At 40.1% G+C, this 27,556-nt stretch overlaps 2 protein-coding genes across 8 annotated transcripts in view; both read right to left on the reverse strand.

Annotated features, from left to right (window-relative positions):
• The window catches only part of pcloa (piccolo presynaptic cytomatrix protein a), a 54,563-nt gene extending 41,501 nt beyond the window's left edge, over positions 1-13,062 (reverse strand). For 4 of the 6 annotated variants that reach the window (XM_028043582.1, XM_028043581.1, XM_028043583.1 and 1 more), the window contains exons 1-3: positions 12,598-13,061; positions 7,893-8,907; positions 3,900-4,880 (exon numbers count right to left, since the gene is read on the reverse strand). In XM_028043582.1, the coding sequence (XP_027899383.1) occupies positions 3,900-4,880; positions 7,893-8,907; positions 12,598-12,809 (2,208 nt within the window). In that variant the 5' untranslated portion in view covers positions 12,810-13,061. Of the gene's footprint in view, positions 1-3,899; positions 4,881-7,892; positions 8,908-12,597 lie in introns of all 6 variants that reach the window. The other 2 variants (XM_028043585.1, XM_028043584.1) reach the window with 1 other exon arrangement.
• A 10,507-nt stretch (positions 13,063-23,569) lies between these two features.
• Positions 23,570-27,556, reverse strand: part of sema3aa (sema domain, immunoglobulin domain (Ig), short basic domain, secreted, (semaphorin) 3Aa) — a 39,538-nt gene continuing 35,551 nt past the window's right edge. For both annotated transcript variants that reach the window (XM_028043990.1, XM_028043989.1), the window contains exon 17: positions 23,570-27,449. In XM_028043990.1, coding sequence (XP_027899791.1) covers positions 26,742-27,449 — 708 coding nt within the window. In that variant the 3' untranslated portion in view covers positions 23,570-26,741. The remainder of the gene's footprint in view (positions 27,450-27,556) is intronic.

Raw genomic sequence — 27,556 nt, forward strand, 5'->3', positions numbered from 1 at the left:
TTTTTTTTATTTTCTTGCACTGCACTTCCAAATTAGTTAATTAATTTAACTAAAAGAATCCCACAAAGACTAAAATGTTACCCATTTCAAATAAGGAAATTATGGTTCCCACAGAATGACACTGTTAAAGGAGGTGAAATGAAATAAGATAGTGGGAGGGGGCAGCCCTCTAGTCCCTCGTGTTCTCCCCTCTCCTGCTTTAGTGGATCTCTTTTGTGGCTGTTACTATTTTTGCACACATCAGGCTCTAGGCCAAGTGATGGTGAGAGCTGTGAACACTGCATGGAGTGAATACAGATAAAAATACATAAACAGAAACAGATCTGTCTAAAGACCGGCCTATTGTGTAATACACAAAATGAAGCGGACGTGTTAAATGTACAAACTATTAGAATACTAATGTATGGCAGGTTGGTGATAAAAGCCGGTGTGTGTGTTGTTGGTCTTTTTCTGCCAGTGCAGATTATGGGGAGTTTAGGATGGGAGAAAATGTGGACGTGATCACAGAATAAGGATAAGGAGGAAGACAAAGTATCCACTGCACAAGTCACCGTTTCTATTCTTTAGATGTGCAAAATAGAGTAAAAAGATGTATGAATGACACTAAGGACGAGCAAGCCACTTATCAATATTTAGTCAAATTGCATAGTTCTCAAAATCATTCATATAAACTCTTTAACCTTTTAGATCTTCCAGTAAAATGGATAGAAACGTGTCCGTGTTTGTCCAAATTTATCTTTGAAATAAAATTAGTTGTTTTTTTTATCTCTGTGTCTCAACATGTGAAGGTTCAGGTGACCAGCTATTGTTTTTCTAGAAATTCCCTGGTTTTTAAAGATTAGCTTATTTTGCTTTCTTTCCTTTGAAGAAGAAGGGCTATACGACATAGGTGTCCAACATTTCCACATTTTTACCCCATTAAACTTCCTCGATAATGATCAAATTAAACACGTGGAATATATATTTTAAAATATTAGTTTTTTATGTTACAGATGTTTTAGGGTCTTAGGGGTGTCAGTTGTGATATTGGCAATTAGAAAAAAAAATAACCATAATTTCTGTGACTAAATTCTGTGCTGTAAAAATGTACTTTTTATGCATCCTTTGTAGTGGCGCCAATAAGTGCATACTTTCAATATTTCAAAATCTTCAGGGCAGAACTTGAGTAACAATGATGGTATGTTCATTCCCATGATTCATTCTTCCTTTATGTCATTTCCCCCATTTCCCAAGAGTACACATAATGATGTATGGAATTTTGAAATCCATATCTAATACTTGCAGTAGAGTTGGTCAATTATTAATGTCCAACCAAACATCCCTGTCCCTGTCCTGCCTTTAAAACATCGGGTTTTAAAGGCGGTGGCAGTGAGGCCGCCATCTGATAAAAACTGAAACGTAGCTGTAGATTTTCTCGGTGATGGTGAGACGAGATGAAACACTCCAACTCCTTGATTCACGCTCGTTAGCAAAGTCGTGCCACTCCCATCTTATGTAAGACTCTTCCAACACGCGCTCTCGTTACTGAAAAGGCCAACATGACATGAAGTCTGAGCTGGAGGAACATTGTTGCTCAGCGCCAGGCATACTTTTACAGAATTCCCCTTACATCAAAAAAAGGGAGACGGTGGGGGGAGAAGAGAAGGACAAAAATAGATGGCCGTAAAATAACTAAAATGGTAGCTCACAGATAAACAACAACAAAAAAAGATAAAACAGTGTGAAAGGAATAAAATATCAGAGAACCAAAATCAGATGTGTTGCTGGCCTGTTCAAGTGCCTTTTATTCACAAGTTGCATTGTTGGGGATTAGACAAGAAGACAATGAAGCCTGAGAGGAGATGACAAGCATCCTGTTGCCCTTTAAATCTTTTAAGGAAATACAGATTACCCCCACGCACGTGGCGATATGCACGCGCATTCACCACAATTTATCTCAACAAAAAGGCAACATGCTGACAACATGGCCACTTAAACGTCACACCTACAACAGGTGAGGGGTCACCAGCCACGTGTGCATTCAGTGTTCCACAGTTCTGCTCACGAAAAACCTGCAGCTAAGTATCCTGGCTCCTATTCCTGGAACAGCACATGTATCCACAGCCACGCCCTCACATGCGTCAGAGAGCAAACCTTTGCTGGCAGCTGGACGTGATGACAGCGAGTGACACAGAGGTGACACACACTACAGGGGGGTTAGATGGCTCAACGAAAGTCTTGTGTGCAGAACATTCTGTATGCCATTCATTTTTTCCAAGTTGGATTTAAAAATGCACCCAGAGGTTCAGCTGTGTCATAGGTGAACGGATGGTCGGCAAAACTAGATGGTGATAATGAAAAGCTTAATGAAGTTTGGCTGCCCATATGGAGTTAACCAATCACAAGAGTTGACTTGTGAGGAATAAATGTTGGAAATACAGTTTGTAATATGAAAGATTCTTCTATGGTGGCAAAGCAAAATGTCCTCTGAGCTCAAAGTGAAAATGACTGCAGGGATAGGGTTAGGGTTAAATAAGATGAACTGTCTACGTTTAAGTAGATGTAAATATATATATTTTTAAAAACTAGTCTTAAATATTCCACTCTGAAGTACACCTAAATAAAGTGCTGGACATTTTTGGAGGCCCCCGGGTCTTTGGAAGAGAAACTGGCCCTTAGCATCACAGATAACCTGCCATGCTTAACAGTGGGCATGTGAATATTTTCCATGGATGTTCCATTGTTTTTATACCAGACCCACCATGTTTGTTATCAAAAGGTTGAGACTTTGTTGTCTGCTGTTTGATACAGTTCTACAACACTGAGCTGGCACAATAGGCCTTTAATGTCCAGCAAACCGGAAAATTGCATTGAAGATATTAAACATGTGCAGAAACTAATGAAGAAAATGAAATTAAAAATGGCTTGAGTATCAATAATTGTGTCAGGGATTTGACTAAAACAATTCTTATAATGGAACGATAATAGCCTGTGATTATTTTTGAAAATTTTCTAAATTTTCCATACTGAAGAATTTTCTAAAATGTCTAAAAAAACAAAAAATTAAGCATTAGTGGCAGAATACCTAACAAAGAAGGAGTTTTATGTCAGTTTAAAAGAGACATGCGTTTACCAATGTATTGGTAAAAAAAGCAAGCATGTGATATTTTCCAGGTCGCACCAGGTTGGTTTGACAAAGACATGCTAAACAATCTAAGTTTAAAAGGCAAAAAACGGTTTTAACACCATTTTAGTTCTACTTCCCGTTACGGAAGAATTCCAGGAGAGTTATAAATATGCAGCAGATTACCTAAAGACAAAAGTAAATCGAAGCAACCAGAAACCACATCCTGCCATTTACCAAACTCAAATGATTAACTGTGAATACATATACATGTTATAATATTAAACCTGGAATCAAGCAGCAAAGTAGAATTTACTATGAATTAGCACACATAAAGGTACATGGAATATTAATTTGGTACAAAAATGATTTTTGATTTGTATCTTAACAGAAATGATTTTGCTCATCTATAGCATCAATAACCAACAACCAAGAACATCTTTAAGAAAAATCAGCAGTGGTATATGTATATTTCTGAGCCTGTGTGCATAATCTCGGAATAAATTCAGTTTTAGTTTTGAAAATGTTTACGTTTTTAGTTGAATAATCATTCTATGTCTCCTATAAAAAGCAATTCAAATCGATTATTAAACGTTTTGGAAGATGCTGATGTGGAAAATGAATCCCTGAAAACATCTAATTCCATCTCTGCAGTGAGCAATTTTCATGAAACACCCAAAGGACTGACATGTCTACAAGCAACAACACAGAAAAACAACAGGAATATGTACATTGTTTAAAAAGCAAAAGGCGTAGTTAAGCTGGAAAGTACTTCAGTAATAAATAGCTTTCCTACCTCTTCCAAATGAGGATTAGGATTAAATCCACACAGATTGCACACGTTCTTCTTGCACTCAGTGCACACACTGTAGTTGGGGGCGTCTGACGATCCAATGTTGAGCTCCAAGTTACAGAGAGGGCAGTTTCCCTTGGCAACTGAAGTTTCAGACTGAGCAGACTCAGCCGCTGTAGACTTCTCTTCCTGCTCTGCGGCTGCCTGTCTGGGGGGCTCTCTGGATCCGGCAGACGGGGTGTCCGGAGCGGAGTCAGAATCCGGTGGAGATCCAGGTGCAGAGAAAGGAGAGTCAGGAGGAGAACCTGGTCGAGAGTCAGGTGACCCAGGTGCTTTGGTTTCCTCTCCAGAGACAAGAGTGGTGGCTGAGCTCAGAAGCGATGAGCCAAAGCTGAACATTTGAGATGCAGCAGCAGGAGGCTTTGCTGACTCCGTCAGCCCTCCCAGACCCCCAAACAATTTTCCAGCCATGGATTCTTCTTGTTTTGGTGCAGCCTGTGTTGGAGGCTTCGATGACTCCATTAATCCACCAAACCCACTGAATAGTTTCCCAGTAACCGACTCCGCCGCTTGTGCAGCCGCTGCGGGGGGTTTAGCCGAATCTGTCAGCCCTCCTAAACTGATGCCGCCCAAACCCCCAAAGAAACTCGATTCTTGTTTGGCTTTAGCTGGAGACTGCTGAGGGCTGGACTTCTGCTGAATGGGACGCCCTGTTTTGGGGTCAATCTTGGGTGACCCTGCCAATGAGGAGCCTGGAGAAAGAGGTCCAGGAGATGAGGAACCTGGGGATTTCTGCCTTGGTGTTGTTGGCGGCGTCAGCCCTTGGTCGGAGGTGCTCTGCTGCTTTATCAGCAGCTTTCCAGGCTTGCCACCTCGCTGAGATGAGGGTGGGCCAGAGCCTTGCATGGGCTTTGACAAGCCAGGAGGATCCATGCCTCCCATTGCTCGCTGCATCTGACAGTTCAGGCAAAGCCACTCTTTACCCTGCAAATGAAAAGAAGTCAGATGTTATGGTTTTTGTGACCATTGTTCATTAGTAGCTTGAAAGTGAAACACCAATTGCACAAGATCAGGAATCAAAACCTGGGATAGCTGCATCGAACTATAACTCTGATATATAGAGTGTAAAACATGTAACCATGATAAGATATAATTACATCACATTTTTAAAAACTGGAAGTAGTATGTTCATGTCTATACAGTGCCTTGCAAACCTACTCATATACTGTATCTTTTCTAAAGAACAGCTACTCAGCTGTTGCAGTTTGGAGGAACTTGATCAACATCCCTATCTGTAGGGACCCATCACTACACGCTGTAATCTCGCTCCACGACTGGCTGAAGACCTCGACGGCTTCTTCTGCAAGTTTTAAATCCAATCATTTGCACGTCTAACCCATTTACCCACAACCCACTTTCACACAAAAAACGATTACATGGACTCTTATACCAACAACTCCACAACTCGCTCCGCTCCCCCCCCTCTATGACTTCCTGCCTGCACCGAGAAAGGTGTAAACAGGCCTTTTCAGTGTTACAAGACCAGGAAAGCTTTCCTGATTCTGCCTGAAAGCCGGCGCTGACCAACTCGCCCACATCCTCAGATTTAACAAGTCTCTGGAGCTGTGTGAGGTTCCCTCCATCATCCCCAAGAAACGAACCACAACATAATTAAACGTCTAGAGGCTTGTCACATTGATGTTTGTGGTCATAAAATTCCTTGAACAGGTTTTGAAGGTCAGCCAGAAAGTTAACACTTGTGGTCCCAAAAACTCATTTTAGGATGCGAGGTGATTGCTCATTTGAACTCATAACATCTATAAATTGTGGAATCCCATAATATTCTCCTTACCTTGATTAATCTTATTTGAAGGTATTTTATTAAGCAGGCATTTAGTTAGTCAGTTACAAACTACCAATTACTATGTTTATTGACTTTTAGATTTGTATTGCTTTCAATCTGTTTTGTCTATTCTTCTGCGTTTCGTTTACAGTAAATCTTTATGTGACATTCCACTCAGTGAGAAGTGCTATATAAAAGAGCTCACTCAAGAAATCAGTGTTCTGTCGTCAAGCGACCGATTTCCATCTTTAAAAAACAAAATCCAAAATTTGCAAAAGTTCCATAATTAATCAGAACAGCAGTTGGTTGTTCTAGTAAATATTAGTGCTAAAATGGTTGGCTTTCATAGTGTTTACCGTTACAGACCCAAACACCTGTCTCGAAAAAAAGACAATGGAGGCCAGAGCCTTTTGTTTACTGTTTGGCTATCTCTTTTGGTTTCCACAGCGTGCCAAGCACAGTGTTGAAAGAGCCAGCTGTTGATGGTTTGATCACCATCTAGAAAAAGAACAATATGTGCATACCTATTTGCTTCTCGTATGTTGGTGTGCTTGACATCTTAAAAGGCAAAAAAATAAATAAAAAAGAATGTTCTTGTTGATCCACACAGAAGAATTTCTTAAAGAATAGTACGGGGCGTGCTGTGGTGGCGCAGGGGGTTAGCACGCCCCACGTTCGGAGGCCTTAGTCCTCGACGTGGACGTCACGGGTTCGACTCCCGGTCCTGATGACCTTTGCCGCATGTCTCACCCCCTCTCCTCACTCTCCTTCCTGTCTGCCTACTGTTGAAAAAATACGAGCCACTAGCGCCGCAAAAACTCTTCGGAGAAAAAAATGGAAATAAAAAAAAAAAAAAAAAAGAATAGTTCTACAAAAGTAGATTTTCTCCTGACCAACCAGCATTTACAGTTCATGTGTGAGTGAATGTCGTCACTTGCTGGCAGAGTTCCTTCCTGTGGCCATGATATGAGTCACCTTGATCAACATTCCCCAAGTCCATATGGTCACTCTGTTTCCCAGATCATGTGTGTCGCTCTTGTAAGTGACATGTCCTCTTTAGAATCAGGGAGGACCGATTTACTGGACTCTGCTGTAGTTTCAATTTGAGCATCATAACCAGTTTTTATTTGAAAGATTTATTTGGACAATTTGTAACATTTATTAGATATGCACTAGTCTGGCTTATTTTTCTTGCTCTTACTGAATTCATTTTTCCTTTGAGGTCTGACTGAATCTGATCCCCCCCTCTAACACACACACACACACACACAAAAAAAACAACATGTCACTAGTTCCACAACTGAGATTTCTATTTTGAAATAAAAAATAAATGAAAGATTATTGCCCTTCATGTGTAAAAAATATTTCTAACCTTTCAGAAAACTCAAAAGAGCCGAACTACACACACTTTCAGGTGTTTAACATTTGAAGCAGAGATAATTAAGGAGAAATATTCAAATTCCAGTCTCTGCTCAATGTTTTTTTAATTTTTATGCGTGGGGGGGGGGGGTGCGCGCGAGTATCCTTAATAAATCTTTTTCATCTTTTTTCGTTTTTACACTATTTTCTAACTAAGTACTTTTAACAATGATGACTATAAAAAAAAAATGACTGCAGATATGTGTACATATCGTTCCTTTACATTCATTATCTGTCCTCAAAGTTTTGTTTCTTTATGTCTGAATACTGTGGATGATTGAAAACCAGTCAAATTTCTTGTTTGCTCACTCAATATTGGCAAATAAATATGATTCATAATCTGGCAAAGCTTGAATCAAAATGATACATTTTGTACTTTTTGGGATTTTATTCTTGCCGTTTAGCATGTAATGCAAACAGCAACGTCAGTGCATGAGTAATATTTTTTCTTCTTCAAAGAGAAATGCCAGAATAAAATCAATGCCTTTTCTACATGCATGGCATTGTTCACTCCTGTGTATCATTCATTATGAAATCTGTGGTGGTATTATCTGTGAACTTTTGAGAACTGGAAAGCTCCCGGCTATACATGTAGACAAAAATCATAAAATTATCTCACTTTAGCTCATTGGTTAGGACATCATTAACCATTTGAATTTTTATTTTACTTTTTTTTTTTTATTTTAAGAAAAATACAACTACAGCAAAAGAAAGAAAAGCTGTGAGGATCTTACCGCTGAGTCTGGTGGGCTGAAGCCACACAGGCTGCAGACCTGGTTCTTGCACTCAGTGCAGGTGTTGTAATTGGGTGGCTCCTTAGATCCAGTGTTGAGCTGGGTGGTTTTACACAGCGGACAGAGTCCACCTGCAGGCTTTCCAGCTGCCTGCTGCCCGGGGGCCCCTGAACCTTTTGCTGGCATGGGGCCTTGCTGTCCTTGAGCTTTTGGTCCAGGTTTTCCAGGTCCTTGTTGTGGTGGGCCACCTTTTTGCTGCTGAGCTCCACCCTGATCTGGTCTAGGTCCCGGCTGCCTTTGACTTTGCCTGGGGGCCTGACCAGGGGGTCCTTGATCTGATTTGGGCCCCTGGCTTTGCCTTGGTCCTGGGCCAGGAGGACCTTGACCAGATTTCGGCCCCTGACCAGGTGGTCCTTGCCCCGAAGGACCTGATTTCGGCCCCTGACCAGGTGGTCCTTGCCCTGAAGGACCTGATTTTGGTCCCTGACCAGGTGGTCCTTGCCCTGAAGAACCTGATTTTGGTCCCTGACCGGGTGCACCCTGACCTTGCCTTGGTGCCTGTCCAGGGGGGCCTTGACCTGGCTTTGGGGGTCCAGCCTGCTGTGGTCCCTTTGGTCCTTGACCCTGCTGGGGGCCCTTCCCCAGTGGCTTCCCTCCCTGCTTGTTCTCTACTTTTGCCGTCGCATCGCCATCCTCCTCGTCCCCAAACAGTCCAAACTTGGGAATGTTGACGGCGTCGCCCATAGATGTGATGGAGGACGTCATTGACGACACGGCGCTGAGGGGATTGGCCCCGCTGAGGAAACTGGAGCCAAACATGCTAGACGATTTAGTCTCCGGGCCTTTTGGCTCCTGCCGGAATTTGGATTCAAAGAGGCTTAAGGATGAGGGGCTGCGGCCTGGTGTGGGTCTGCCAGGTGGACCCTGGTTGAAGGCGTCTACAGTTCGACTTTTACTTAGACCTGCAGGGCCCCTGGAGGCGCCTACCTGCTGGTGAGCATCAGATTCTGAAGGTCTGAAAAGAACAGAAACAAAACGATCCTTGTTATGTCCATTTGTTTACAAGTAAAAGAACCCAATAAAAGAAAACACACAACTATAACAGGTCAATAGTGCTGCTGGTTACATTTTATATCTGACATTACAACATTTAATATTTAAAGTTCATTAAAAGGAACGGCAAGTTGTTAGTCATGTCTGTTTCTGCTGACTCATTCACACTCACCATGACAAGTGCCATCCTCAAAAACTACACCCAATATTAAACATATAAACGGAAAATACAACAATTTCTTACTTAATTATCAGAGATATGACCAGTTTGTACAGTGCTTATCTGAAGTATTCAAAGCCCTTTAATTTTTTATTTTTTATTACATTTAGTCTTGTTCCAACCTCTAACTTTAAATTCACTAGGATTTTATTTGCTAGAACAACACAAAGTAGTGCAATAAAATGAAAAGGGTTAACAATCTTTAAACATTTAAAGGTAAAAAAATTGTATTTACCCCATTTTACCCCTAAATGAAATTTTGTTTCAGTTGCCTGCAAAAGTCACACAGATACAAATATAAATCCATTTGTTCTCATAAGGCCTCAAAAAGGTTTTAGGGAACAAACAGCTGACAGAAACATAAATACTGGTGAATGACATGGAGCGTGGATATTAGACAGAGACTGAGAAGCAGTAAGCTGCAGCCTGCATGTTAGGACAAAGTGAGAGGGCCTGTAAGCCCAACCTGCACACAGAATGCAGCGCATGCCAAGTGGAAGTGGAACTTTAGAGAAGTGCATCAGTGGAAGCCAATGGACCAATTGGCTGCCACTGATTAAAGCATGATGGTGCATGTTTATAACACACACTTGCATTGGTTTCTGCTGCAGTGAAGGTCCTTGGATGCTGTGGTGTAATGAAATAAAATTCTCAGGTAGTAAAGTTTAATGTTGCAATGAATATAGTTGATTATTTTCATGACACGCATGAGAAATATGTTACTGTAAAGGGTAGCAGCCGAATAAAGGAGAGCTGATCAGAATGGTGAGTGAACTTTGGGCGTGTTTAGGGTCCCTCCTAGTGTGGGGGCTCTGAGAGTCTACTGACCAAATGAATGACCAGTTGCAGGTTATACATACAAATCATTATCCTTAGGCTAAGTTTAATACTTGTAACATTCAACATTCCTGGAACATTCAATTCAACGTGAAACAGTGAAATTCACCAAAATATTTTGGAAATATATTAATCATACTAAAAGTTTAATTAAATATACTTTGGATATACATTTAATATGCAACCCTGCACAGTTAACAAGAGTTTCAGAATTTCTCAAATAATATGGAGATCATGAAATAAAACAGCATTTAAAAGCTTTCTTAAGTATAACAGTAGACTGGTTACTATGCAAGTAGTAAATTACTAAGTAAAGAACACTGTACAAGCTACTGAGTTAATGAAAAGGAACACTAAATTTTGTGTGAATTATCCAGAAATGTTTTTAAATTTGATGACTACGAAGTGTCTGTGTAATGGCACAATTAGATGAATAGCAATATAAGAAGATGGTCTGTGGTAAATTAAGTTATTCTTATTTCAAAATGTCACAGACTCGTTTAATACTTCAGTATTGTTCAGTTTTTCAAAATATGTATGATAAGAATACTATCTGGATGTAAGTCATTACATGTTCCTGTTGTTTGCCAACTTCATTTAAAATGTTTGCTAGATGCACACAAGCACTTCATGAAAATCAACGAATCAGGAAGCTTTAACTTGCAGGTTGTATTGAGAATCATTGCGCAGAATTAAAATGTACTTTGTGTAACATTACCATGACAATTAGTCCTTTCCACAAATACACACAAGTGTGTACAAGCTTAGGGGAAACGTAAATCATTTACTCAAATGGTCTACACTTAACAGCTTATGTTCACCTCTGATCAAGCTGAATTTTCTTCACAAGACTTGAGTCTGGATTGCCATGAGGTCTTTAAAGTGCAAGTCTAAGCTAAGTCTGAAATCATTTGTAAGACAAACATGCTACTAAGTGTTTTCTTTTTCAGTCAAGAAATGTATTTTGGCAAAAAAAAAAAAAGGCAACTTTACTAATTACTAAAAGAATTCAAATCAATTGACCTATGCCTAATTATGTGCTTATTGGAACTTGTTTTTGGAGGTTAAAATATATACATATAAAAAAAATCTAAAGAACTGTAATTGATTTAATGGAAAATGCTGGCATACAGTTTTCTTTAACCCCTCCAGGGGGTCTTTTGTGGGATCTAGTGTCCCTTGTATGAAAGTAGGCTGACAGGAAAGGGGGAAAGACATGCGACAAATATCGCCAGGTCCGGGAGTCGAACCCGCGACGGCCAAGGCCTCCAAACATGGGTCGCGCTATCCCCTACCCCACCACGGCACGCCCCACTGGCATACAGTTTTAGTAGAAACTCAAGTTGCACACAAATTTCCCATCACTGCATGTAAAAGCTTTTTATTTCTATGCTTGGCATGTAAATGCAGCATTATTCATATCACCTCCTACCCCTCTCTTTAGGGTTCAGAAGGCAAAAATACAGAACAGCAGAATTACAAAATAATAATAATAATAGCAGACAAAATAAATGATAAAACATGGAGAATATAAATGGGCTCAGATGTTATGTGGTGGCCCTACAATGAAATCCTGCTTGGGGCCTCATAAAACCTTGGGCTGGCTCTGTCGACAAAATAATAATTGGCGTAAAAAGCGCCGCAGTGAGTATTTTCAGCACCACGGACAGCGCTAAGCCTGTTTCCTAGACGGCACGAGATGTAGCAGAGATTCAATACGAAAAAACACAACAACACAGAATTCGTCTGGGGAAACACAATCAAAATAAAACAAATTAACGTCTCTGTTCTATTTATAGTCATATTAATATTGATGCACCCCTCCCCCCAACCTCTAGCCCGGTTATAAATAACATTTTTTTCTCTAGTTGGAGACAGTTAGCACAGAGGCCCATTACTTCATCCGATACGCACAGAGATGCATCTTCTGGCTGAATGGCTTCATTGTAAATACCACTAACAAAATTTTGCTGGATTTTTTTTGTTTTTGTATCAAAATGTGCTAAGATAAATAGAAACGTATTCGCGACATTTACCATCAAATAATGGTGGCATATATATGTAGCTAAGTGTTAAGATGTTCAAAATGCAAAATTATTAAAAAGAAGGAGAAGAAGAAGAAGAAGAAGAAGAAGAAAAACATTGGGCACGACAATTTTCCTTACCCAGCAGGCATTTCGACCATTTCTCACAAATAGGCTACTGGAGGTGTGTCTCCTCACTCATTTCACACAGATCGACCGATCGAATCGGCCCATTCTGGTGACTCGAGTGTATTCATTTACACCGCCACGAGCTGCAACTTTGCCCACTTTACAGCCAATTTTGTGGATTCAGCCATAAAAAAAAGAATAATTTTAACCGGAGACTCCGATCACTCCTCCTCACAATGAACTCTAGAAACAAACTGGGGTTTCTTGTGCGATTTGTGGCATTGTAATGGGTGTAAATGTGACTCTCCGCCTCCTTAATGCATATTTCTTAACCACACACACACACACACACGCAGTCACCCCCTCAGGCCTCTCACACACAAAACGCTTGGTCCGTTTAGATATTTGGAGTGCACTGAATGATGCCGTTTGAAATCCCTGCCTTCGTGCAGCTGCCGGAGCTCCAGGTTGCCTGCCCTGCGCCCTTGACATCGCCGCGGCCAGTTGCCTCCTCTCATCCTCGCTTAGCTCGCTCAGGTTGACCGGAGTACCATCGGAGATCCGGACGAAGCCGCCCTTTCCGTCAGGTGCCAGCCCCTCCGGCAGACCAGACGGCGGCCCTTCGCCTCCTTCCAGGCTCGCTTCGTTCCCCATGATCGACCCCTCCCGTTCCCCCCCAGTTCTCAGATCAATCCGACACCCGTCTTTTTTTATTATTATTATTATTTTATCTTCGAAGACGGTGATCCTTCGAGTATCGAAGCATGACGGATTGTTTAGATTTCTGCAGTTATTTCCCTGTCCAGTCGCGCTTCTCCATTTCCTACGTTTCTCGTTGTTTTTTCTGTCCCTCGCATCTCTCCAGCTTCAAACCACAGTTGCCACAGTTTCCCGTGAGGGGGGTCTTCGTTTTACTACTGCTCATAACCACTGAACGACTTCCGGAATACGATTACAAAAATAAAATACTTATTTTTTTTCTGGCATTGCTTTCGCCATTATCTTTATTAAATAAATTCACACCAGCCTTGACCAACAAAAATGTGAACTTTTCAATCGAAATGCTTTGAAAGAAAAAGAAAACCTACATTTTATTACCTGATATTTTCAGTAATATTTAACCGTTTCATGCTTTATTTTATTCCATTCCAATTGAAATACATACTGTTTCAACTTCAGTTTTCTAATATTACCAACCCCAAATAATAATAATAATTTATTACTATTATTATTATTATTATTATTATTATATTTTGACAAACGAGGTGTTACATAAATTATAGGTGTGATTTTTTTTTTTTTTTTTTTTGTAGAGTTTTTATATTTATCCACAGTGGAAATGTATTTTATTAGTCAACATCAAGTGCTTTAAGTTGAAAAAAAAAACAAAACAACTTCCGCTCTTCTCTGAAGAACTCCAGTTAACTTAACGGAGGTTCTCCAAACGTATCCTGACCAACCACGCATGCTCCGCCTCGCAAGTGATCCTAAGACATCAGTGAAGGAAAATGTGCTTAAAGGCGACCATCACTGCTACATGTAGGTTAACTGTGAAATCCAGAGTGAGAATTAAACGAACAAAGAAAAAGTCACAACCCTCAAAATACAAAAACTGTGTCAGCGGAGAGCAAATGCAAATATGAGTTTGGGGTCAAGAAACCAGGGCCCCTGGTAGAACCTAAGAATGTGATCATAGTTGTGTGATTACATATTTAAAAAAAAAAAAAAAGTTTAAAGCAAAACAACGTCAGGCATCATGATTTCGAAACATGCAAATCTAATTTTAGTGGAGTCTGCCATCATGAAATATTCAGAAACACAGATAAGACATCTGCAAAGGCCTACAGATGACTCATAGATTGAATAATCTATTTTCAGTACGCAGCTATTGTCTCTATAGCCTTTCTGTTAGATAAATAAATATGATGCTGTATACTGGCATAAATCTGTAAGGAAACCAATTTTCACTCATTGAAACGCAACAATGGATTCATTATCTCCTCTTCTCTCTTTTATGAAGATTTGATAGCTTGGGTTATGTAAAGGAGCGCCGCAAAGGATCAACTGGTCTCAAAATAGGCTCGAGAGCATCCCATCTTCAAGAAGACAACCCAGTTTAGATGCCGACTTGAACTCGTAAACCAGTCATCATCCCGCGTGGCACAAATCAGACCTACAGCATATTTATTTAGGTCTACTGCTGTGGGAATATGCACAAGCAGGAAGAAGTACAGCATCGGGGATATTAAAACCTGTCGGCTGTGCTCTACATCAACAGGAAGTGTAGCAATACGACAGTAAGTGCTTATTTGCTGTGTTGCTCCGAAGGAGCTGTTGGGCAGATGTGTCCTCATTGGAACAAACTCACGGCCCCCCCAGGCACCTGGACAGGAAGCTCCGGAGTACGAACGTGTGACAGTACAGATCATTTGAACTCAATTTTAGATGTGATGACAGGAACCAAAAGTGTGACGCTAGATATCTCACAATCACTGGGTATCTCTAGCTTGTAATAACCACGGCGTCCTTGTGAATTATTTTGTTGTGGTGCTTCTGACGCAGCCGTCGGTCGGAGAATGATTGCATATTTAGATCACAACCAGGCCATGAAAATAGGTAGGTATGTTTTGTCTTTTCACATCCAAGGGAATGTTATTTAACTCCACCAATCTGTATCCATATGCAATTATATGTTCTCTGACTTAAATTCTTGGGCTATTGTACAAATTGCCATAGCACATGATAGATATATATATAATGATAACCATAACACTTCTGAGCTTTGCAGAATTCCTAACACTTTTATTTTAGTCTTTTGCCATTTAATTTTTTTTTAATCAATGAAAATTTTCTCATCCCACCTCCATCTCTTTGACCTTCCTGTGCACAGGCATGACTCATTTTTTATTTTTTTACAGTTATCTCCTTCGCATTGTGTATCTGCATGTGTAGGCACGCATTTTCGTGACTGTCTTCAGTGATAAATGATGGTAGCGTAATGAACTCTTTTTTGCCTACTTACTGGGAAGAGCATTTTCTAATTTTCTGTCCTGTGAGGGCGGATAAGCAGCCTATGTATGGATGCCTAAATTAGTGTTATGGTTAGACTGCTATTTTCTATGCAATAAAGTAATATATTTTAACTTTTTTCAATAGAATGTTGAAAAAGTGTTTACCTGGATCAGCTCATCAGATGTAGTTAGGCTTTATTGAGAGTATTCATGTCACATGAACTTGTTCCACATTACAACTACAAGCTGTAATGGATTGTAGTGGTGGATAATTGTGAAATTACCTTTAACGCAAATATTACTGAGGGTTGAGAGATTTTAGATGTCACCAAGCTAAGCAAGCTTTTCAGAAAGCCACATAGGAGCTAAAGTCTGAGGAGGAGGTACTGAAAGTGACTGACTTCTTTAAGAGGTGATTAGCAAAACAAGGGGCAGGTGAGACTAATCAATAGAAGCAGAACAGCTGGGTCAGGGTCTGAGCACAAGAGCTGAGGGAAAATCACCGATTAAAACATAAAAGGAGACGGAGTGTTCTAACTCGATCAAAACCTCAAGAGTAATACTGAAACTTTAACCGATATTTTATGGCCTAATTATGTATTCTGAAGCGTTGAAGCTTGTATTGAAAGCAAAAAAAAAAAAAAGGTTCATTTCTGGAAGATTTTCAATGCAGGCCTCTGCAGTGACATCTTGTGGCCAAACGTATTAAAAGCAGTTTTAATGCTCAATTTAAAATCATGATTGTCCACTCTACAAGCTTGGATTGTTAGCTTCTGTTTAGTTGGGTGTTATTGTAGTGCTTTGTCCACGTGAAAACAAAGTATGTCACTAAATCATTTTTGATGAGTGCTTGATGTTAATTGATTATAACATATGGAGACAAACAAAAACTAATGCTGGGAGGATATGGTTGTAAGGGACTTTATTCTAATGCAGCCAACTGACCAATGGAAAGGTATGTTATAGCAATGCCTCATATTCTAACTTTGATGTTTTGACATGGTTGAAAAAAAAGTCACTGACATCTGCCAGGCGAGGATTACAGAACCAAATGGTTTGGGATAAAGCAAACTAAAGGTCTGTGTTGTGAAACCTTCAATCTATCTAAATTAAAACTAAAAAGACTTATTTCCACTTATCAAAAATGATATCTATTTATTTCATTTAACCTTTATTCAACCAAGTAAATTGATTGAGAACAAATTCTCCTTTTCAACAACGACCTGTTCAGAAAACATTAAGACGTCATACAACAGCATGTCAAAACGCTTGACGGCAGTTGATGCAGCAAAAAGTCGCATTAATAGGCATAAAATTTATACGGTAAACCATCAAACAGATTGGTTTGGAAAAGTTTTCTGCAAATGTACAAAACTACATTTTGTATTTACTTAGATTACCTTTTTCTAATATCAAAATTTGTTTGGAGGCCAAAAACATAAAGAAGCTATCTATCTGATGTACATCTATGTGAAGTTCAGCAAAAATATATCTTGAAATTTGACATGTTAAGGAATAAATGATCAACTTCTGAATTGCGCATTATGATGAGCCATCATCCTGGAGTCACCAGTGTTTTAGAGATGTGTGTGCTTGAGGAGCCTATCCTCACTGATGTAACTTGAGTCTGGTAACCAGATAACACAGACTGGGCCCATTAAATATGAATACTCATTTAGAGCATGAGGCAAGAGACTAACAAAGGCAGGCTCTTTTTTTTCCTCTAGAAAATGGACCAAATAAAAGTAGAAAACTAACCAAGCTTCAAAAACACACCTAAACAGATATTTTACTGAATTCACCTGCAGGTATTACAAGTCATTTGCCCCCCGTGATATGGTTGTCTAAACAAGCTACTTGACTTTCCCCTGAAAGCTTTAGCATTATAATTCAGTCCTATTTCTAATATAAAAAAAGAGAAAGTTACATACCTGCTGCGTGGAGTGTGTCCTTGTTTGCATCCTATAATTCAAAGAGTAATAACGAGGAGAGGCGGTTCCCAGGTGACAATATTCTTGCAAGTGATGTTTAATTTCTCTTACATTAGGGCTGAGCCTCACTTATCCTTATTAGCATCCCAGCTAATGTCCAAAGGGGAAGTTTCCTTCTGTCTGTTGAGTCACTGGGGATAAAGAGTTCTTTTAAAGTCACTGAGGTTTCTCTTGCTTCCCTCACTTTACCTCACTATCCGCATATGCTAGATGTACCTGGGTGCACCTGCTGCGAGCACACACACACCCACACACACGCCCGCACTTAGTCCGATGAGGGTGCACCCAGGCGCAGACTTAAAACCGCCTCTCTAATCCTCTTTTCTTCTGAGAGATAGGCCAATCAGTCACTTTGCTTTGCCCTATAAGCTGTTTTCACACAGTGCAATGTGTGAGTTGTCCAGTCCGAGCTCGCAGTCACAAAAAAGGGTCAGACTGTGAATCAAATGGCAAAACAAAACAAAGGAGATCAATTTTCGCAGAGACAAATTCTTCTCGGGCGACCAGAGCAAACATTGCACCACCATCTGTTGATCCCATTAAAAGCAACAAAAACAACAGGAACAAAAACAGAAGCTAATGGCATGTGGTAGCCACACAGCTGTAGGGAGAACATTCACACTTTGCATGTTTAAAGAAGTGGGACAAACATCTTTTTTTTTTTTTAGTTTGTTTCAGTGCAAAAGCAGCCAGTTTCTTGCCACAAACTGTGTGAATAGCATTCCTCGTTCCCTAAGGACGCACAGAGACGTCTGATTGTGACTCTCCAAACAGTGAAGGACTTACATAAGTCCCTTTGTTTCAAACAAACTCAAAGCTGCAGAAGCGCAAACAAACAACACTGAGCTGCTGGAAAGCTCGAGATGAGACCAGTTTGAGACGTTCATGGCTGAAGATGCGCTTGATAAAAACTCAAAGTGAAAACACACAACACATTTAAATATTTAACCCGAGTCACGTGTCGTCACTCAGACGTTGAGATGTTTTCTACGTTTGTGAACTACCTAAATCAGGGTTTATTTAAAGGCAACATTATGATTCTCAGCTGAAGGACAAGGGAAAGGGCACTTTGTGGTGTAGAAGGACTCTTAATAGGATTTGCTGGTTGTTGTCTGGAGGCCAAATCTCCAAAGCCAAGAGTGCAGCTTTGTGATTGATGTAGCAACAGGACAGGCTGCTTGGTGCATAAATTTAAAGCAGCAATGGTGACGAGGTAATACTTGGCACTATTAAATAATCACAGTATTTCCTTGGTGCCTAGTCTGTGCTGAAGTGCATGCTTATCCTTTGTGCACTTCCTTGCAATGACTCAGTGTGTTGTGCTTTTCCTCAGAATTTACCTTTGATTTGTGTGTTTGCTCTAAGGAGATGTCAAGGAAAAGGGTGTTCTGGGACCATTAGAGAAAGCAGTCTTCTCCAGAATAGGAACATGTTTTCAAATGCAAAATATAAAAAACTCACCTTAAGGATAAATGAATACAACTTCTTCCTCTCAGAGGAAAATATGAAAATAAAAAAGGTGCAATAACCTGATTGCCTAAGTGTACGCTTGCTTAAGCTAAGGCTTTGCTAAAAGTTAATTTAATGCTTAATTCTTAAGTTGCCACCTGCTATAGAGAACCTGATTAACCTGGAATAAAGCTCAGCATTAAACCATACCTCACAGAGAGGTTATCAAAGATCAATAAGATCTCATTGTCAAAAAGTAATAGTTAGGAGAAGTGTACAAAAAATGTTTTCAGAGCATTCCATATGTACCTTGGCACAGTGTTGAAAGTTATCAGTAAGTGAATTTCAACAAGTACAATGGTACAAGTGCACAAAAGACAAATATTACCCTAAAATTCACACTTTTATTTATTATGCATGTATTTCATAACACTGTTCTTAGAAATTTTCTAAAATCATGGCTCACCAGTAACACAGAAAGTGTTTTCCTCCGTGTGTTTGTTCCCTTCATGCGTCTCACTGACATCAGCTGATGCTCATTCAGTGTCTAAATGCTGATTCATCATTAGAAGAGAAGCAGTGCCCAAGGGAGAAAGGTCCTATTTTAGAAATGGAGGAGTGAGACAAAATGTTAAAGCGATGCTGCTCTCATGGCCAATTAAGCCGTATATTTTCCCTCAGTGTTCGTGAATTCAGAACAGCTCACACCTGTTGTCAGCACAGTGCGTCACAGACCGAAGCATCACCACTTTTTACAACGAGGGGGTAAGTCCCTCGAGTGTGGGCGGCCTAAACACAGATGAGTCACAGTGATGACAAAATCAAACCCAGCACATTACTAAGGTAATGAGAGGCTTACATACAGTACTTCCACGCCTGCCGTCTCCATGGGGATAACTGTCCAAGTCCTGATGCAGCTTCAATAAAATCTAAAATGACAATTGGGCTGATGAGCTTTGGCAATCCTGGCAAAGCATCTCTTGAAGCCCTTGGTTTTAACAATTAACAAGACAATGTTCCACTGTGAAGGGTGGAGGAGGTGGAGGCTAGTGTTTGTCAGGGACTTTTTACATCTTACCAATGGTTCTCAATATTATATATAGGTGTTTTGAGACAGTCTCAGAGAATCCTTAGAGAAGTATCATCCTGTTGGGACACTAAATACATGGCGATACTAGAAGGAAGGATGCTTAAAGTTCACTTCCCAGCAAGACAGCAACACTAAACATGAAAGAATGGCATAAAATTTGGTTTCTTGTCTAAAAAGTGGACTTAATTTACAAGCATGCCACATTTATTTGCAACTGCAAAACAAAACATACAAACAAACATAAGCTCTTTAAGAGGAACTGCACATAAAGGATTTTCGTGCCTGTTTTGTGGGTAAAAAGTATCTTTATCATTTTGAAAACACCATACTCACCAAGATGGTAATGCTTCTATGCTGCGCAAAGTTGAAACATCTTTCATCTTTGTGAATCACCCCCTGTGGAAGTCACAAAATTAACGTTTTTCTTCTTCTTCTTTTTTTTTCCTGCTTATGTACCGCTCCAAACCATGCCTCAACACAGGCTGCTGCAATCAACATGAAGCTAAGAAAAAAGGAGCACCTGGAGAACACAGCAGGGTTCAGTCTGGATGGAAAATGTCACCTGTCATCAAGGAGAGCTGCTCTGTCTAAGGGTCCTGCTTCAGTTGCAGTAGATTCTTTCCGCAGCTGCCACTCACCTGCAGGGTTACTAATTACAGGATGCCTTAAAGATTACGATAATGCATGCCGCAGCCCCCCCGGGGTGGAGTGCAGCACGCAAATATCTGCAGACATGTAAAGTGTTAGTTTACAGCAAAGAGAGAGTAGGTGATTAAAGGTGAAACACACTTACAGATGCTTTGCCATCAGCCAGATGTGATCAGTGTTAGCTGGCAAGAGTGAGAAAAAAACGAGAGTGCAAAATGAAGAGATAAAACTGCGAGTTATGTATTTTAATTGATTTAGTTCCTAAACGAGTTCATGAGCCTGCTGCTATCTTATCCTTTAGTGTCAAGCTAAATCTCTTCCTCACTGTTTGCCCACAGCCTTTATTTCCCACAATCCCTCAAATGACTCCAGGGCAAAAAAAGGAGCTTCTTAATAAAACCCACTTTCAAGACTTATGAGCAGTTCTGGTTGTGGAGGCACACACGCACACAACACAATACTTTGTTAAAGAAATATGTCTTGAGCCCACAGAATTTAGTTTACATAAGCATACAGAGATACCCGGCATTCCATGGGGTGTTGTAAGATGTAACAGATTGGTTGTTATCTCATGCCCGCTGGTCTGATAAATTGGTTTCGAAATTCTACCAACCAGAATCTTCTAAAGTATTCAATTATGTTAAACGGTAAAGGCATGAATATACTTGACAAGCCATACTGGTGTAGGAAGAAAGCAGCTTGGAGTGTATGCAGAGCAAGCGATAGAAAAAGACGCTAATAAAAATCTGCTGAATACAGGCACAGACTTTCCCTCTGTGCAACTGAAAATGACTCTTGTAAAGACTAAGACAAACACTCAGCACATACAAGGGCAGTTGTTATGGTAACCGGCAAATGCATGAACCCTGAGGACAGAAACATGATTGCAGCACTCTAATCACTACAGCTGACACCAGCAAACACACACATGTGCCGCTCCATTTTCGTCCATGACCTTATTGTGTTCTTAATTTCATGTTTAACTTTTAGAATAGGTCAGGATAATGCAGCACAAAATTATAAACAAGCCTGAATGAGCAATGATATGTGTATTAGGAAGCAACCACTGGGGGTGTTAAACAGAGCCCTCTGGTGGTTTCCTTGGAACATTACTGCTTTTTTTATCCTTCAGCCCCCAGCTATTTGTTCTACAGCTTTTTGTAAAAACGAAAACAAAATTACTCTATGTGCTTATTTTTTGTTTCAGAGAAAAAAAAAATCTATTGCATGGTGTTCTTTACATGTTTTTATTTTCAAAAATTGTATTTTTCACTTTCTTTAAAGACAGTTGGGATTAACACAGCATTTAGTTCAGTGTCACCTGGAAATAAAGAAATAAATAAGACTTTTCAGCATATATTTTTTTAAAATACTCTAAAATAAAGCTAAAGAAATAATATAAATACATTTTTTATTAAAACCTTCTCTATTACCAAAGAATTAAAAATAGAAATTTGCATTTTTATGCACTTAAATTAATTCAACTTGCAAACATTGAATTCAAGCACTGAAAAGTCAAATACCTTGCAAGATTTAGCTTTTCGGAATATACTTTAACTGCAATTGAATCAAGCCATTTTTGGAATGCAAATTACAAGTCCAGTGATCTTGTGGCGATAACAATATTTTCATCCCATTAAGTAGATCAAACAGAGCTTTGTTAAATGCATGCTCCATGCAGTAAATCAAGGCAACATTTCAAGAGCAACATATGAAAATGTTGGATCTGCTCCAATAGTGCTTTTCGGCGAATGTGCGGTGATCCAGAATGTCGTGCTTTTAGCAGACTGTGGCTTCAACCAACAGAAGATAATCGGCTTCACATTGAAGTCGAGACACATTTTCTTCTTTGAATTCTTCAGTGAACGGTGCCAAATGATAAGATTTAGTTGAAACCAGAAGGAAAACCTGCCTGTGTTCACACTTGTCTTTAGGCAGTAGATTTCCCACTTGCATACATTACCAGTTAGCATGTCTGTAGCCTTCTGCCAACATCCATCACACTAATGCAAGAGAAGGCATTTGTTTACAAATCAGTATTAATGTTTGTAACTGTCTTGAAAGATTATTCTTGTATATTTTCCTCATTGGCTGTTTTATTTACACAGGTTATCTTCATCTGAAAAAAAACCCAATAAATAAATAATTCCAGGCCATAAAAAAAGCTTCATGGTCTGGAGCATGTACGTATGACAAACTAGCAAAAACATCATCTGTAAGGTGATGCATCCTTTTCCACAGCACTATAGACATTGCTATTTTATTTATTGTACTTTAAAAGTGAAGCACATACAGATCACTGGTTTTATTAGGACTACTGGACTTGAACTCAGGATGTCTTCAGAAGTTAAAATTGTTCTATAGCACATTGATCTATGGGGACATGTTTACTGATTTTAAGCAAATGTCACCACTAATTCATATTAAATATAAACATTTTTATTACCTCCTATTTTAAGACACAAAAAAGTGAGCAGGGCACTCACTGCCCTCTGAAGACTGGAGTTATTCTTGTTAACAGTAATATTGTATATGAACCACTGGGTGTCGCCATAGTGCAGGTGTATTCCACCCCAGTCCTCAAGGAGTTGAAAACACATCTGCAACTTTCAGATGTCTCCTGGTCCAATAGACCTGAGTCAAACGGCTGAATCCCCTCCTCCGCAGGCAGTCACGTTTTCCAGAGTCCTGCCAAAGAGTCCCTGATTATTTGACTCAAGTGTGCTGAAGCAGAAACATATCTAAAAGTTGAAGGACATTGGAACTTGAGGACTGATGTTGAATACCTCTACCGTAGTGGCTACATCCAAACCCAACTTTCCTCGTCAAATATAACATCAAACACAAAACTCAAGGGTTATTCGTGGCTTGAAATGTTTGTACTCATTGTTTGACAGTTAATTTCACATTTACTTCACTCAAAGTACTTCAAAAGCCATGCACATGTGTCAACGCGGTCGATGCAACAACATACGTCCCAAAGTTCTGCCCCTATTTAACCTTATTCAAGCCCTTTTAGCCTCTTACACTAAATAACTTACCAGGAGACTTCAGTCAGGTTGATGAGGGTTCAGGAAGCCTCAGGCAACACGGTGGGACTGGCAGTTCAAAGCTTTGACCTAGAATGAGCTTGTTACACCAACATACACACACACACACACACTCAAAACATTCCCTAAATTAAACTTTGCAGGAAATTTTTGTAAGAAAGGAGAGCACAGAAACTTTTATTTTGTAACGGAGATGTTTATTTAGACAACTGAATGCATGCCAGAAAGAACTGTGTCACAACAGCGGTAACTCTCTGCTCTCTCATACTTCTAAATCTCAGGGAGAAACAAACTTCTGAGTGTTTGGTGGAACATTATCTGCTCTAATTTATGGCATCAACACTTTACTTTAGTCAAGTTGAGGAGAAGGGGGAGGACACAGTAGATGCCATCTTTGAATCAAAGATTAAGGAGGGGGGGGGGGGGGGGGGGGGGGGGGGATTCCTCAACGGCTTTGGCCAGAATGTTTGTCATTCATATCACTGTTTTGGCAAAAAGACAAAAAAAATGTTCAAGGGAATTGTAGCTCTCACACAAAACACGTAAAAAGACGATAGAAAAAGATGCACTTACTGTAAGGTAGCATTCACATGCAGTATAACGTGTCTTCTCCTCAGACTAGATTTAACAATATTCTCCACTATTTCTTACAGAGATTCACAGCTAATGTTTTTCAGTTCGGAGAATTATCTTACACATAACAGCTACTAGGTGAAATGAGGACATGGTGGACGGGTCGAGAGAGAAAGGGGACGTGACGAAAGGCAAAAGAGATAAAATTGTGCTTATCGTTGTCAAAATGAGATTAGTGAAGCCACAAAAAGTTGTTGTGCTAAACTTGACACTTTTATCCTCCCCCCCCAAAAAAGGGGGACACTCTTCAATAAAACCTTAGCCAGTTGGTGCTGTAATTAGACTTTGTTGCTGATGCAATCATTTTGCCAATGCACTGATGAGCAAAAATATATCAAAAATAAATCCAACCCTTTCACAAAAAAATGAACAATAAATATTAATTAAATGGTGCTCTTGTACTGTAATTTTACTTTATATACACAGATAGTTAAGGTTGATGTATATATGTACACAAAGCAATTCAGACTGGGTTTTCAGCATAGCTTTGAACTGAGATTTTTGTCCCAGTTTTTATTAATTAAAAAAAAAGTATTAACATCATAAGTTACTCAGGAAATTCAGGGGGCGGATGGGATTATGCGCATAAAGAACAGGGCAGTGCCTTACAATAGTATTCCTAAACTTTGTTGCATTTTGTCTCGTCGCGACGACAAACATCAATGCGCTTTTCTCCGCTACAACAAAGTAGTGGACAATTGTGAAATGGAAAGAATAGGATGCAAGCTTCTCCAAACTTTTCACAAGGACAAATCTGAAAAGTGTGGCATACATTTTTATTCAGCACCCTTTTTGTTGATACCCGTAAATAGAAAATAATAATAATAATAATAATAATAATAATAATAATAATAATAAAAACAACCTTAAGAAGTTACCTAGTTAATAGTGTTCACCTCTGTGTACGCTATCAATATAAATACAGCTAAACTGTGGAGGCCTCACAGGCTTCTTAATTGACAATGTTGAACAAACAGCATCATGAAGACCAAGGAATATGGCAAACAGGTTGAAGAAGTTGTGGAGAAGTTTAAAGTAAAGTTAGGCTATGAAACTACATCCCAAGTTATGACCAAATATAGAGTGATGCTTAATCTGAGTACATGGCAGCTGCAAACCCCTAAGACTAGCTTAACTTGACAGGCTGGTCAAGAAGAGGACAATCAGAAAAGCAACCAAAGGTGACTTTGGAGATCGTGGAAACATCACCATCTCAGATGAAAAAAAATCTGTTGTCTGGAAAACTATCAAGTCACACACTCCTGAAATATGTCCCTAATTAATTGGGCCAGATTAATTAAGCATCTACTTTTAAACATGTAAATGAAGATGCTCTGTCTGTGTGAAATCACTTTTTTATCAACATGCAAAATGCTGCATGTGGAGAAAAACTGCCACTCTGATTGCGCCATTCCTACAGTGCCATACGATGGAGGCAGTGTCATGCTGTGGAAATGCTTTTCTTCAATTGGGACAGAAAAACTGTCCAGAGGTGATGGAAAGATGGACTGAACGAATGCAGACTATTTTCATGTGTTAAAATCAAGTAGATGTAAACCCACAGGAGAATATGCAGATTGGTGATATAAAACTTGCACACTGCTATTCATAGGCTCTCTGCACTCAAACTAACTGAGCCCTGAGCAAAGACTCTGAGCTGTAGTTGCAGCAAAAGGTGGTTTTACTAAGTACTGAAACAGATTTTCATTTAGAGAAAAAAAATGAAAGCCACATGTCCATTTCTTTCCACCTCACAGTAATGTGCAACTTTATGTTGGACTATATCATAAAATCTTGAAAATACATGAGTATTTGAAATAGTTTGCTGCGAAAAGTTTAAATGATGCGAGTACTTTTGCAAGGAACTGTCGTTTCTTTTTAGAGGATGTGTGCACCTCGACTGAGCACAGATTGTGAAAGGAAGCAAAAGTAACAGAAAATTCAGACTCTCGTAAGGTAAGGAGTAAAGAAAATAGCATATTAAAATATTGATTGACAACAACATGCACAATGCTTTCCCAGCCTCAGAGGAATTGGTTATGATGAAGAACTTGGTCTACACAGTGGTATAACTTTGCATGTTTCCTTTGTTTTTCTTTGTTTGAGAACTACTGGTGCAAGCCGTGCACACGTCGAGGTGAACCCTTCTCTTTCCCGCTTTAAGGGCGCTGCTGTTGCTCTGCTCTTCTCCTTAAAAAGTTCTTCAGAATACGATTTTTCCAACCACTTTCCGTGTATTAAGTTCACACGTGGAAACAGGTCGCGGTGGATTATTCGCTTCTGCTTCGTAAATGTCTGCAAATTTATTAACGTCTCTGCAGCTGTCCTGTCAGCATTATAAGTCAAACAAATCCATGACTTAACATTTTTCAGTCCCAGTCTTAAATTTATAGCTTATGTACAGGAGGTTTGAAAGAGCGTCTGCCAGAATGTATTCCGAGGCAAACATGCGTGTTCTTACAACTTTATCGAATGCATTCCTGGCTTTCAATACTCTGCTTGTCTTTTTCACAAGTTCTGTCCATTCGTCTTGCTTTTGTTACAAGGATGTGGTTCATGTATGTTATCTCAGAAAATGTGCTGGGTGTTTTTTTTGTTTGTTTGTTTTATATTATGATGGATTCACAACCCATAGTATGTGCTGATGCTGATGCATGGCTTTGTGCTTGTACGTGTGTAGACTTGCTTGAAGGTGTGCATCCCAGCTTCTTTTCTCAAACGCTACGTGGGGGTCTTTGAAGCTCATGGGTCCTCCTGTTACGTCCCTTCTTGTTTTCCTGCATCCGTCTCCATTTTGCCGTATGCTGGCTGCTGACCCGTGCGCCCCCCGCGACCTGCGACCCACCCGGGCCACCCTGCACCTTTGCTCCGTTCTGCGTCTTCGGGCCGTTTTTAGGGACCGCACTCAGATTCGGTTGACCTTTCTGGGTATTCTGGCTCCGAGTTGGGCCCTCCCCCACTGGATCTCCAGCTTGAAGCCACGGCCTGCTGTTTGGCGGACTAGCCTGCTGTTTCTGAGCAGTGGGGGCCGCAGCTTTGGGTCGCGCTGCAGAGCTCGGGGCACTGTCAGATTTGCCATTGCTGTTGGGAGCTTTCACCTTCTTCTGTTTGCGCTCTTTCTTCCAAACTCTATCACAAAATTCCTCCACGCTGTTCAGCTCCGGGTGGTCTAAGAGAGACAGGAAATCTCTGTACCAGACTCTGTGCTTGGCTGAGTTACCTGCGCCACCCCCTGCACTGGGAAGCCCAGGCAGAATGTCCCCCAGTCTCTGGGTGGGGATGACCTGCAGGTTGAGAAGCAGCAGGGGCTGAATGAAGCCGTGTTCCACCGCCTGGCAGTGATAGACTCCCGTGTCAGACAGGGACAGGCTGCGGATCAACAGACCCTGGTCTGTACACAGCACCCGATCATCCATCTTAATCTGACATAGAAACACAGACGCACAAGAACACAAATTAGCAAGAATATAGTGGGAGCTTAATGAGTCTAAACCACATTTAATCTATGCACAACTTTTCATACCCCAAC

The sequence above is a fragment of the Xiphophorus couchianus genome, chromosome 17 (genome assembly GCF_001444195.1).
Source record: "Xiphophorus couchianus chromosome 17, X_couchianus-1.0, whole genome shotgun sequence".
Lineage (NCBI taxonomy): Eukaryota > Metazoa > Chordata > Actinopteri > Cyprinodontiformes > Poeciliidae > Xiphophorus > Xiphophorus couchianus.